At 45.5% G+C, this 13456-nt stretch overlaps 1 protein-coding gene across 4 annotated transcripts in view; it reads right to left on the bottom strand.

The window, feature by feature from the left end:
- Positions 1 to 1551: 1551 nt before the first annotated feature.
- The window catches only part of PAPSS2 (3'-phosphoadenosine 5'-phosphosulfate synthase 2), a 61757-nt gene continuing 49852 nt past the window's right edge, over positions 1552 to 13456 (bottom strand). For all 4 annotated transcript variants that reach the window (XM_081157989.1, XM_081157990.1, XM_081157987.1 and 1 more), the window contains exons 8-12: positions 12639 to 12844; positions 6813 to 6948; positions 5514 to 5782; positions 4234 to 4463; positions 1552 to 3649 (exon numbers count right to left, since the gene is read on the bottom strand). In XM_081157989.1, coding sequence (XP_081014115.1) covers positions 3508 to 3649; positions 4234 to 4463; positions 5514 to 5782; positions 6813 to 6948; positions 12639 to 12844 — 983 coding nt within the window. In that variant the 3' untranslated portion in view covers positions 1552 to 3507. The remainder of the gene's footprint in view (positions 3650 to 4233; positions 4464 to 5513; positions 5783 to 6812; positions 6949 to 12638; positions 12845 to 13456) is intronic.

The raw sequence follows: 13456 nt of genomic DNA, 5'->3' as shown, positions 1-13456 counted from the left end.
AGGTGCAGAGCAAGTTTAAACTTCTGAAACCAACCAACCATATTTAAGTTTACCAAATGAAGTATTTTTGATGCCAGCAATTGCAAATATATATATGACATTGAAAGAGCTGTGTCCACCAGTTTGTTGCTTATATATTTGAAGGTAATAAAACTATTATTATTTTTAAAATATTTTTATTGATTTTAGAGAGAGAGGAAGGGAGACGACCGGGGCGGGGGGGGGGGGGAGATATTGATTGGCTGTCTCCTGCGCACACCCTGAGCATGCACCCCGACTGGAGATGGAAAAGCATTATTTTTATTTTGTCTTGATTTTTCTGTATCAAACTAAAATGTCCAAACTAGCCAGTGACCCATTTATTTTTAGAAATACTTTCAATACAATTATAAGCAAAGAAATTAGGTAGTTCTTTGCAGTGTCTATTAGTGAATGGCTTGTATATCACTTTCATTATGTGGTTAATGTGTATTAGGAGTGGACCAATACATTATGGTTAATATTGACCAAAGAATTAAATTCATGCTAGGGGAAAGAAAAAATAAGTGGTTACTCTTTCAATAGTTATATAGTCAATTCTTGATAATTGATCCATTTTTGGAAATGGGGATATGCTTAAATATTAGAACCTGTATCATTCAAAACCTCAGGCAAAAGCTGCACTATTATTCCTTCAGACCTTTAGACATAAGAACAATTGATTGATCTGGTGACCATCTAATTTCCTGGTTACCTACCGGGGCTCGACCTAAAAGGTAATAGAAAGGAGGAAGATGGAAAAACGGACGTGTCTGTACTCAAGTAGCCAAGGTTTGTTTCTTGCAGGGAATATGGGTTGGAAAGAAATCCTGTGGCCTGATACAAGTGTTGGTATAGTTATGAGTCTGGCAATATCTGACCGAATGACTTACACATGCCTTTCCGAGATTTCTTCACCCGCCCAGTACAGTTTGGCACACTCCCTCAGCACCACTTATGTCTTCATTGTCCGAATAATAGTCACTAGGAGGGGGAGGAAGGAGCCTGGGAGAAAGGGAGGGGCACCACGTGGGAGCTTTGAGTTGGCCACTACACCAGTTTTATTTGGAGCGAGGACCAGCAGCAGTGATTTTCATTAAACCTTCAGGACAAAAAGGAGGCAGGGGACTCAAGCAGGAAGAAAATCAAAATGCAGGCCTTCCTGAAGGCCACTGAAAGTAGCAATTGCTGAAGGTAGTAAAGGTGTGGGAGTTACTGGGAAAAGAAACACAGCTGCTTCCAACCCCGCAGGCACGTTGGAAAACGGGAACAAGGTATAAAAACAAAAAATCAGATCTTCAGGCAATGAAATCCTGGGGTGAGGTCCCTAAAGACCTCAGTCCCCTCTGAAAATACCACTGTAGGGCTTGTCATTCACAGCCAGAGCAGTTCTTGAAATGATATGGATAAGGGCAAATGGCCCGGTAATTATGGTTTGAAAGGGAGTTGCTACTCTTTCCAATTATATGAAGTCACACAGCCCTCAGCAGTCACGTGGTCAACCCACACTCAGTGTCACAAGCAGACAAGGTTCAGCCTTCATTTAGAGAAATTTATTAAAATCAGGACAAGCATCAGTTGTACATACAAATAGTCATTTGGACTGTGTGATACTAGAGCAGAAGAGCAGTTTTAAATATATTTAAAAATCACAAAATACAGGGTTAAGGCACTACATCCTGTCTCATGTTTTCAATAAATACGCTGTTTTTAAAAAAGGCAGTGTGAGTACCTCTGATTAATGAATATAGGCACTCTATTATTAAAGACAGTTACACTTTGCTGTGGCCATTGTACATTATTCTCAAAAGAACTTTCACGAGCTAAGATTAGCATTTTTTTAAAAAAACAATATTTTAAAATCACAGTATTTTCTTTCCAGTTTGTCTCTTCCAGAGAGACCAATGTACAAAAGGTATTGTTTCTTCATATATATCTTAGCACACGGAATTACCCATAAAGTCCAAAAGATTGCCTCCCAGGAAGTAAAGCCATCAGAGAAGTCGAGTGTCTCAGAACCAGCAATACATCTTTGGAAAAAGTTTTTTGTTTGTTTTCAACTGCAAAAATCAGCTGAGTTTTAGAAATTTTTGAAATATCTTTATTGATTTTAGAGGAAGGGAGAGGGAGAGAGAGAGAAACATCAATGATGAGAGAGTCATCATTGATCGGCTGGCTGCCTCCTGCACGCCCCCGACTGGGGATCAAGCCCACAACCCGGGCATGTGCCCTGACGGGGAATCAAACCACGATCTCCTGGATCCTGGTCGATGCTCAACCGCTGAGCCATGCCCGGCTGGGCAATCAGCTGAGTTTTAAAAACTGGACCTTTCAGCATCCAAGGAGACTGCTTTGTTAAGTGCCCTCCATTCAAGGAGCTTCAATATACATTTGAGGGGAATCAGGCCCAGTTCCTGTGTCACATGGCGTAGACCCAGCTCACACTGGGAGTCACCTGGCCTGGGTGCTCGTTCAGTGCCACCAGTCCTTCCTAATTATGCCGATTTTGTGTTTTCACTGCCATGCCCAGCAGCTCACCACGCATATGCTCATGCTTCATCTTAGTTTGGTCACCTGTCAGGCGACAGGGTTGGAGCCGATGCTTTCTGCGGTCTCTTCCAGTCCCAGCAGCTCACCAGTCTGATGGTGTGAATGGTTTTCGGTTGTAGCTGCAGCTGCTGCAGTCTAAAGGCACAGCCTCTTTGTAGGACACAATGACTACAGCCAAGAGGAGGAAAACTAACTTTCCACAGTATTGCCAGACGGCCCTGGGTAGAAGTCTTTCATCAAAGCACTCTACGCTATTTAATGACAACATCGTTTAACTGGAGTTATATTAGTCACAGAAGTGCATTGAGACTTCTCTTATTAGGTAATATCATTTTAGTGGCAGGAGTAGGTTGTATAGATCTCTGAGAGTAAATTCACATTTTCACACATTCGCTAGCCAGGTCCTACTTCAGCATCTAGGAGACTGGGCAGTAGGGCTGTATAGAGCATGAAGAGAAATATTAGGAAGAACCTGATGTGAGCCACACCCCATTCAGGGTAAGGCATTTTATTTATTTTTTGTCAGGTGTATAGAAGAAGCTGCCCTTTCTGATTTATTTTATTCTGGTGTGTGACATTGGGAGAGTGTAGGTTGGTGAAAGTTAAGCTGGAAAATATGCTTTACTTTTTGGCAAGTAAACTAGACATGTGGTCAAAGCTTTAAGAAATCTAAGACCTACCTGCTCAGATGCAGTAGACAATGCAATTAATTTCATTCTAAAATGATGACAGTATTCCCTTTACCTGCTAAGATTTGGTCTTCAGTTTGACTTTTTTTTGTATATATTGAAGTTGGCTTTAAATTTTATACACAATTTTTACCTCATTATAAAACACTAAAATCAGTCATTGAGAAACAATTGGATTCAAAGCATCTAATTACGCAAACAGAAAAGGGAATCAGGTAGCACGTGAGAGAGAAACTGGAGCTGAGGGCATTTAGTTGCTCTTCTCCAGGGACCTGTAATAATCTGTCAGGACTTTCCATGCTTTGGGGGCCATGAAGCCATCCGGGGGGTTCTCTCCTTCCCGGGCCAGCTTCCTCATGCGGGTTCCTGAGATGAAATCAAACTCGTTGTGCCTGTCACAGGGTAGAAACAAAGAACTCCACGTAGGTAAATAACATCTTCCTTAAAGATTCTTGGGGTAGCGTATGTGTTCTGAGACATTTTTTCCTTCTGTAAAATGCTGCATCTTCTAAAAGGGCAATTTGCTAAATCTTTAGTTCAATAAAGGTACTTGGCAGAAGAAGGGGACATAATGCCAGCTATCCATTCAATGTTTACTGTGTCTACTCTGTTCCCTGGGAAGTGACTCAGGACGCTCTGCCTGCTTCTGTGAGCTCTGAGCATGGTGAGTGCGCAGTAATGCTCATTAAAATCTTCTTCTGTGTTGACCTTTCACTCAATGTGCCAGGCATTCTGCATGCTCAAGGAATGTATGTTCAAAAAGAAACATTTATGGGTCACCTCCTATATTCAAGGGCCTGTGCTTCAACTTCAGGGAACACAGAATGTATAAGACCAGGTGTCGGCCTGCGAGGTACTCCCAGTCCAGTTAGGAGCACGTGGAGATGCCCTGGAGAGTTTTCCAAAGGGCCAAAATTGTGCTTCAACATTCTAGCTGTACAGATGTTGATTAAAGAATTTTCCTCTGAACACCTACCTTTTTGGGTCATAGAAGTCCATGGCTTTTTTGGCTTTGTTGTAGGCAGCCACTCGGAATGGAATGATTTCCACAGAGGTGAGGCCAGGGGCCATGCTCAGCACCTTGCCCCCGTGAGTGGGTTCATACAGGTCTTTCTTGGTGTCAGGGTGGGGCATTCCTGCAGGGTCCCGGCCCACGATGTAGAAATTGGCCCCCGCAATCATCCGGGACCTGCAGTGCCACTGAACCTAGGGAACATCACATGAGGGACATGCTGGTCATCACTGGCCAATCCTGTGGTCCCTGTTTACACACCTTTATTCTGCTTTAAGTAATTCAGTAATGTGGGCCAACGAATAATTGCAAGAAAGTCAGTGAGGTGTCTAAGACTCCACGCTCTCTTCTTCATTGGCTTGGTTACTTGGGTGGGACAGGAGCTTTAAGGGTAAGAACCCCCTGCCTTAGAGCCTAAGGTTGCATTTCCTAATCTCTCCAAACAGGCGAGCAGACCAGGAACACTCAGATCTCACCGTTTTACAGAACTGTGTGAATTTTACCTCCCAGTTCCTCTCTCTTCAGAATAAATCACAGTCTAAAGGAAATTACAAACTCCAGAATCTCTTATCTGACTGCCAAGAATGAGCGAATTACCTTTTGTATGCAGACACTGACTCTAGTTCAACACAGCAATGGGATTTCAAAATGAATTGTCCTCTTTAAAGCTCAGATAGAAATATAGAGGGTGGACAGGAGAGCTAGGAGCCTGGAACTTTGATCTGGTCGAAGAGGATTAACTTGTTAAACTCAGTTTGGGGCATTTCAAAGGGTTGAGACCCTTTCAATTCATCATACTTCCTGCAAACTTGTTCAAATCCACTACACTGGGGGTGCAAGCGGGACAAAGGTCTCCCACAGGCTCGCTGTGTGATGAGAGGGAGACATTAAGCTTTTAAAGGCGTGCTCTCCCATGAGCCTCTAACGTAGCTCGGGGCAGGGACAATGACTTAAGAGCAGCTTTGGAAACTGAATACCAGGTGGGACACAACTTGCCCTGTGACCCAGGGGCGTTGCATTACCCACCTGGCTTATGCACTCACTTCCATATTCTCAAAGGCCACGGCGTATACCCGGTTTGAGCTGATGTTTCTAGCACTTTTATAAGCGCTGCATGGGAGCATCATTAAGTTGGATAGAGAAGAAAGACCAGGAGAGTTCAGAACCTGCTCGTGGCGCAGAAGGAGCCCAGAGACCCATCTGTTCTAAGTCAAGGGTGAGCCTGGCTTCCGAGGCCCGCTCACCTCTGTGGGGCCCGCGTACAACATGGGAGAGGGGAAGATAGCCACGATGGTTGACTTGGGGTCCAGCACCCCCTCCTCCAGCACCGCCGCGTGCTGCTTCATCCGCCAGTCCAGGGGCACGTCGTCGTCCTTGGTCCAGCCGCCCAGGGGGTGGAGCAGCAGCACCGGGTGCTTGTAGCCCCTCTGCAGGAGCCGCCGGCGCGTGTCCTGCATCAGCAGAGCGTGCCCGTTGTGCACAGGGTTGCGCAGCTGGAAGGCGAACACCGCGTCTGGGCGGGAAAACAAAGGCCAAGGTCAAAGAAAAGCACAGTGTGGCTTGTCTGCGGGAACACAGAGGGAAGGCACAGCCATGGTCCTGTTCAGTGCATTCATTACATCCACTTGTTTTCTATAATTAGCTGGAGAATCCACATGGGTCTCTAGGGGCGTTGTTCCAAAGGGACCATCCAATGTCAGGCTGCTTTTGCAGGGACAGGACGCAGAGGCGGGAAGCCCAGGGAGAGCCCCATGCAGAAATGAAAGCATTTCTTGCCAGGACCTTTGCGGCAAACCCAGGCTCAGACAGGTGCCCATCTGCATTCATCAGGCCTCTCATTCCCTGCTCCAGTCTCCCTTCCCCAGGGGGTGAATAATAATGGGGCCCCTGCAAGGTCTCAACAATCTAATGATATAAAATAGTTCACCTTCTCTTTAAGGAAATCTTCAAAACTAACTCCACTGAGTGAGGGACACCTGAGAGCCTTAATTTTTCTTTCTCGTTATGACATAATATTTAACCATTGTGGAAAACCTGGGAAATACAGAAAAGTCCTAAATAGAATATAAAAATTACCCCTCATCTTATCTCTCTTTTTCAAAATATGTGAAGTGAAAATCTCCTCCCCTTGGTCCAACTCCACCGCCAAGAGGCAGCTGCTGTCGCCAGCAGGCAGCCTGGTGGGTGCACAGCTGCCAGAGACTGCTGCTTCCAGACACCGAAATAGCTTTGGGTTTTAAAAACAATTATTATATTTTATTTTGTTTTTCAAAGTTATGTTATCTGATTCTGCAAGTTGCTTTTTCACTTAATAAATATACTGTGGGTATCTTTCTGTGTCAGTGCATATTTTTAACTGCTGGATAGTAAGTGTTCCAGTGTATGGATGTATTTCAACTTTATAAACTTTCTGTATCAGTAGACATATCAATAGAAGATGTTTCCAGCTTTTTAAAACTATAAACATGCTGTTCCTGACATCCTTAATTCTGTAATCAGAGGGTGGTAAGGAGTAACAAATGCATCAGAAACAGCCGACCTACCAGCATTCATCTCTTTACATTTCTGTTTGAGCTCCAGAGGTGTCAGGCGGTACTGGTCCAGCCCATCGTTCCACTTTACTCTCTCCAGCACCTGGAGGTCTCCGCCAACCAGCCAGTCCCCACTTTCCATCACCATCTAGAAAGACAATTATTAGCATTAGTAATGAGTATTGATTTCTATTTATCTGAAAAAATTTTTCCTTTTGGACCCGTCTTGGGTTGCTGTTGAACTGCCTTGAGTGCTCCAGCATTTCTAGCATGGTGTTTATCAAGCCTTTTGGTCTCTCAACCCCTTTATACTCCGAAAAATTACTGGGAACCCCCAAGGGCTTTTGTTTATGTGGGTTATATTGATAATTATTTCCCATGTTAGAAGTTAAAACTGAGAAATGAAATAGACCCAGAGGGGCATTAGGACATGGGACAGGGGCAAGCACAGAAAGAGATGGATGGGTCGGCTGCAGGCCAGGAGCCCACTCTCCACATGACCATATTCTGGTGCAGAACCAAGGTGCCTGAATTTGAACCCAGCCTTCCACATTGTTATCAGAGCATAGCTGTCAAAGTAGAAAGAAAATATTCTATTTAAATTTATTAGTTGAATATGTAACTTTTAAAGATGGTATGTGGGCTTCCATTAGTATTTCTACTGTGGGACCCACAAACGTTAGGTGTGAGAGTGGTGTGAGGAATGGTGAAAGTACTGAAAAGAAAACCATGACAGTGCTGGATGAAAGGAGAGAAGGTTAGCACTCCCCTCAACAAGGATGGACAAAGCCCTCAAGTCTGACGACACGCACGGCTGAGGCATCGCCACCTACTTTGTGGCACCTGAGCATGTTTTTACACAATGTCATATGTCGATTATACCTCAATAAACTCACAAAGAAGAAAAACATAACAACCTTAGTTTTTTCTATAAATTTAAGTATTTGCAGTACAACCAATGACAACTTAGAGTGAGTGTCTGTCCTCAAGCACTGAGACAGACATAGAAATGTTATTCCTCAGTCACATAACGGTCTCACGACCCTTCCTCTGATCAAATTCCTAACTGCCTTTTGCACTGCTCAAGGTCAACGTGGCCATCTGAAATGCCAGCAGAGGAGAGGGGGGCAAGGGAAGGGCGGAGAGAGCTGACTGATTACAAATACCTGGTCAGAAGACACCAAGGTGGGGACGGTGCACCTCTGGCTCACTCCCTGTCACGGCCAGATTCTGGGTTTACAATGACTTCCATTCCACGGGGGAAGGGTCAGGGGTTAGAACAGAGCCATGGTTCTCAGCAGTGGGTGATTTTGCCTCTCCTGGTGGCATTTGACAATATCTGAAGGCAATTTTGATTGTCACGACTAGGGTGGGGAAGGTGTTCTATTGGCATCTCGTGTGTAGAGGCCAGGGTGCTACTCAACATCCCACACTGCACAGGACAGCCCCTCAACACACAATATGTAGCCCGAATATCAAGTGCTGTGGCGGAGAAGCTCTGGGTAGAGAGGGGGTGATTGTGCAAGGGATTTGGTTCTGTTTTCATGGTCCCTAAACTCCGTGCTCAGAAAAATCACAAGAATATTTTCAAATACCTGTACCCCATCATTTTCTCTCTCCTCATTGCTTAAGTTAGACTATAGATAAACTTTTGAAAGATTGAAGACCCTAAATCCCTGCGAGTGTAGTAACTCATTCTGGACATTAGGGGTCCACCCTATCCTGGTTCTATCTGTAGGGCAACCTTGAACCAATTTCATTCACTACCTAGCCTAAAAAGTGCCTGTCTGAAGAGGAACGCAGGAACTATGTTTTTGGTTTTGCTGGGATAGAGCGGGACAAAGGGCATTTCTCTCCCCAAGGTGATCCGAAACTGTGGCTCTGCCTCATTTCCTAGAAGCCCCCACCTCCTACCAAAGACAGGCGAGGAGCCACACACACGGGGAGAAAAGAGGAACAGGCTTTAAGGGGGCCGGTGAGGCAGTGAAAGGGGAATTGGGCTTGGAATCGCGGAAAGGGGAGGGTGACCCCCAACGCTAGGGCGAAGGTTGTGCAGGTCCATCCGCTGCAGAGGAAGACCTGGAAGAAACAACCCGGAGAGGGAGGGGGAACGGGACCCGGAGGAGGGGGCAGCAGGGGACAGGAAGGTGCAGGGGTCAGAATGAAGAGGAGCGAGGAGAGGAGAGAAAGGAGGCAGAAGGGGGGGTGCAATGGTGCTTTCGGGAAAATAAGATCATGATGAAGGGGCTCGGAGAGTAGAATCGAGAAGAAGGGAAACTGACATGTGACACAGGTGGCAGATACTATTCCCTTCTGTGACATGGCCGGAGTCACGGAGTTCTGGAGCTCACGGAGCCTGTAAGTCAGGTGGGCTCGGCGCCCTGGTTTCGGGCGAGAAGGCACAGGGGGACGCGGCAGAGTTCAGGCGCAGAGGGCTGTCAGCTGGGACCCAACCCTACGACTCCCCGAAACCAGGCTCCCTTCCACTGTGCCCTCTGCCCCTCGCCAGGGTCTCCATGCCACTGTCCCAGCGTCGCCTTCAGAGGCACCGCCGCTCACGCCCCGGCCAGGCAGCGCCAGGCCCTGGGCTGGCTCCAGGGACCTGACGGTGAGCAGGACGCGGGATGCGGGCCTTCCCTGCACAGCCCGGGGACACGGGCGGCGGGGTGCAACGGGTCAGTGGGGAGGAAAAGGGCCATCTGTAATATTTTAAACAAAAATAAAACAAAATAAAAAAGATGTGGTCCTTGATGTCATGGCGTGGCCGCCTGTGGACCGACAGAAGAGTAAAGGGGTAACGATGCCGTGGGCCAGGTGTGGCCAGCACACGGGCAAAGCAGTCTGGGGGGGCAACGAGGGGGCGCCCGGTGAGGGTCAGGGGTCATGGGAGGACGGCCAACCTCCTAAGGGGAAAGGAATAAGAGGCGAGGCGAGGAGGCGAGGGCGAGGGCCAGCGTGTGCGAGAGCGAGGGAGAGGATGGGGTGACCGAGGAGAGGGCGTGCGGGGTGGTGGTGAGGCCCAGTGTGAAGCCCTGTGTGCCATACAGAGAATTCCCAGACATCTAATGCAGTGGGTCTCGACCTTCAGGGTGCAGTAAAATCACAGGGAACTTTGAAGTCCCAACACCCAGAACTGACCCCAAGGCAATTAAAATCCGTAAGGGTGGCATCCAGTCAGGGGTGATTTTTAAAGCTCCCCAGGGGATTCTGTTGCTCGAATTGACCACACGGTCTTCACTGCAGAGCTAAAGGGAAGTCCTACTCTGTTCTCTTGGTTTCCACATCTGTAAAATGGGAGTAATGATTCTCGGCTACTTCACAAGAACGTTGTGAGAAATAATTACTGTTTGGAAAAGCTTTCAGAGACATGGATGAAAGGCAACAGGGCTCCTCCAAGCATTGTTTCTATACGTTCACCTGCTCCTCCTCATGATTTCATCTGACATCATGTCACATGGTGCCATGTTAGTGACTCGGGAGAGAGGGTTGGAATGACTTGAATGAAAGGTCAACATGACTTCAATGAGGAGCAATGTGATAGGGGCAGAGCATTTCCTTGGTGACGCTGACCATTTTCCATGCATATATCACTCCAGTGTCACACAGAAATACAAGAAGGCCTAAGATTACTTTTGGAAGAAATTATTTTTGGAGGGTGTGAGGTTTTTTTTTTTGTGTTTTTTTTTAACATGTTTAAGTATTAGTATGAATTTCAAGGTGCTAAAAAAAAAAAAACCAATGCAAAGAGTTTCTTTCCCAATGAAATCTATGGTAATATACCTTCAGCACTCCAAGCATAGTGTATACAGGGCGAGTGAGTGGCTTTCTCTCTCTGGTTATCCATGGCCCATTTCTCACCATTAGCTAGCTCACTGGGAATGTTTACAGAGTCCCTCTAATAACCTAATGGTACAGGGTCACTGACTGTACTGTCAAGGCCACAGTCACATCAACACTCTCCCTGGCTTCTAAGAAATTCTGAGCTCCAACTGCCAACACGTGTTGCAAGACAAGATGAAAAGAAATAATTGATTAGGAGCTTCCTTAGGTTTTGTTCGTTTGTTTGTTTGGTTGGTTGGTGTGTGTGTTTGTGAGTTTTTTGTGGGGGGGGTTCCCCTTTTAGTGCTAATCATGTGGATGTGGGTGTCAGGCCCAAAGGGTGGAAATATCTGAGCTGGCATGATGACAGGCAACTATTCCTTAGGACACTGAGTGAAGATGAGATCACAAACCTATATGATTACTATCAGGAAAGGAATAAAACAGGCATAATTAAGGCCCAGAACACAATTCCTTAAAGAGCTCTCAGTCGATGTCTAGCAATTTTCAGGACAGTCTGCCAGTCTCTGGGAGAGAAACTGTTCAGATGGCTTTGAGCTGGATGTGCGTTAAGATTAAAGACGCTTGCACCGGCTGGTGTGGCTCAGTGTGGCTCAGTTGGTTGAGCATTGCCCTGTGCACCGAAAGGATTCCTGGTCAGGGCACATGCTCAGGTTTTGGGTTGGACTCCCGGTCAGGGTGCATGCAGGAGGCAACCAATTGATGTCTCTCTTTCACATCGATGTTTCTCTCTCCTGCTCCCTTCCTCTCTGTCTCAAATCAATAAAAAACATTTTTTTTTAAAAAAAAGAGTAAAAGCCAATACAACTACTTAAAAAAGAAAGAAAAAAGAATACAAATGTTTATCTGCAGGGTGGAGAGCTGGGTCCAACAAACGAAAAGCTGCTTTGCGGCCAACCGACCTTTTGTATCAGAGGCTGCCGCCAGCGGCCTTGAAAAAGCCCTTCCTATCTTGTAACATTTCACAACTGAGGGAAAATAAAATAAAATAAAACATAAGTTTGCCTAACAGATTAGAACAGGTTTATTTTAACATCCATTTTGCAGGGTCTCAGGACTGAAAGAGGTCTTAGGGTTATTTTGAGTCTGGACTCCTTTTATAAATGGAGAAACTGAGGCCCAGAGAGAAGATGTGCTTTTAAGAGTCTCCTGGGGCCTCAGATTGCTCTCTATTCCTGTGAACTTTCTGAAAATTAGTTACCCCAGCTAGGGAATTTGACAAGTCAAATTAGCAGTATATGTCTTTTAAAATGTCAACTCTAATGCTTTAATCTTGGATGAGGAATGGTTTTTGCATTCAATTTCCCATAGTTTTCTTTATGGAGAATGAACCACCTCCAGCAATTCCATAATACCCTTCACTCCCACCCCATCAAACAGAAGTTGTGAGGGAATCTGAGGAGGTTTAAGTCTGTTTTGCTTTTAGGCAAGAGAGACTTGAAATGATCCTAATCAGATGAATACATTTTTCTATCTAAAAAACATCCACTGATGAAAATGAGGTTCCCTCCCTCCAGAAACTCTGCCAATATCTGCCCTGATTTTTGTTTACTGAAAGGATGTCACTGACCCCGCCGTGGCCACAGAACATGAACTCTGAGTCTCTTTCCAGCTGTTGGTTGGACCCATTCTATATGAAGAAATTGACTTTCCTTGTGAATTTTCAAGATGGACAGGTCTGCAAGGTCTGGCTGTGGTTCTGTGCAGAGCTAGAGGATGTTAGACTAAATTATCTAACCTGCCCCGTTGTTTCCCATTTAGCTGAGGGACCCAGACATCATAGGAGCCAAGGATACAAGAGATCATTTAGACCAGCCCTCAAAATAAAGACATTTCTTTGACCCTCTCTAAAAAGATCTCTAAGGCAAAGCCTGCAAAACTTCCCTTGGAAATGCATTCTTCCACCTAACCACAGTTTTTCTAAGGACTTAAAAAGAACTATTTTTGTCCTAAGTTGAAAGAGATCAGGCAAACCTTTCCAAAGGCTTGGCAACTTACTTTGATATGGGGATGTTTTGCACACGTTGTCCCCCACACACGGGAGCAACGCTCCTCTTTTCTATGTTCATAAAATTCAGGGTCTTGTAAGATAGCCACTTTCCTTCCACCGTGTGTCAGGACAAACTCGCTGCACCCTTCCAGCCGCACCTTATCGTCCGCAGAGACAGGAAGCACAATGGGAATGCTCAGGTTGATCACTCCATCTGAGGAAAGAGCCATAGGGTGCGTGAACATGGGATACAGGGTGCCGTCTTGTAAGGATGGCTCAGATGGGCACAATGTCCCTTCCAAACATTTCCTGCAATAGTCACTAAGACCTAAATCCAACATGGTTGTGTTAGGTGCACCAGTTTCTCTATAGTATATGACCTCAACACACTAGGAAGTTTAAAGTCTTTAAAACCCCAGTTACACAAAATAAAGGGAATTGGGGTTCGATTCCTGGTCAGGGCACATACCCGGGTTGCAGACTCGATCAATGACTCTCTCATCATTGATGTTTCTATCTCTATCTCTCTCTCTCCCTCTCTTTTCCTCTCCCTAAAATCAATAAAGATATATTTAAAAAACAAAACAAAACAAAAACAGAGATAGAAATGGTGGTGGTTAATTTTATGTGTCAACTTGGCTAGGCCACAGTGCCCAGATATTTGTTATTCTACATTTCAAACATTTCTCTAAAGGTATTTTTAGATGAGATTAACATTTAAGTCAGTTTGAGTGGAGCAGATTACCCTCCATAATGTAGTGGGCCTCGTCCAATCAGTTGAAGGCTTTAATAGAAAGTCTGACCTCCTAGGAAGAAGAGGAAATTC

Source organism: Miniopterus schreibersii (assembly GCF_964146895.1).
Source record: "Miniopterus schreibersii genome assembly, chromosome: 14".
In the NCBI taxonomy this organism is placed as follows: domain Eukaryota; kingdom Metazoa; phylum Chordata; class Mammalia; order Chiroptera; family Miniopteridae; genus Miniopterus; species Miniopterus schreibersii.
Note: the sequence above shows the minus strand (reverse complement) of the source record. Positions and strands in the feature narration are given on the sequence as shown.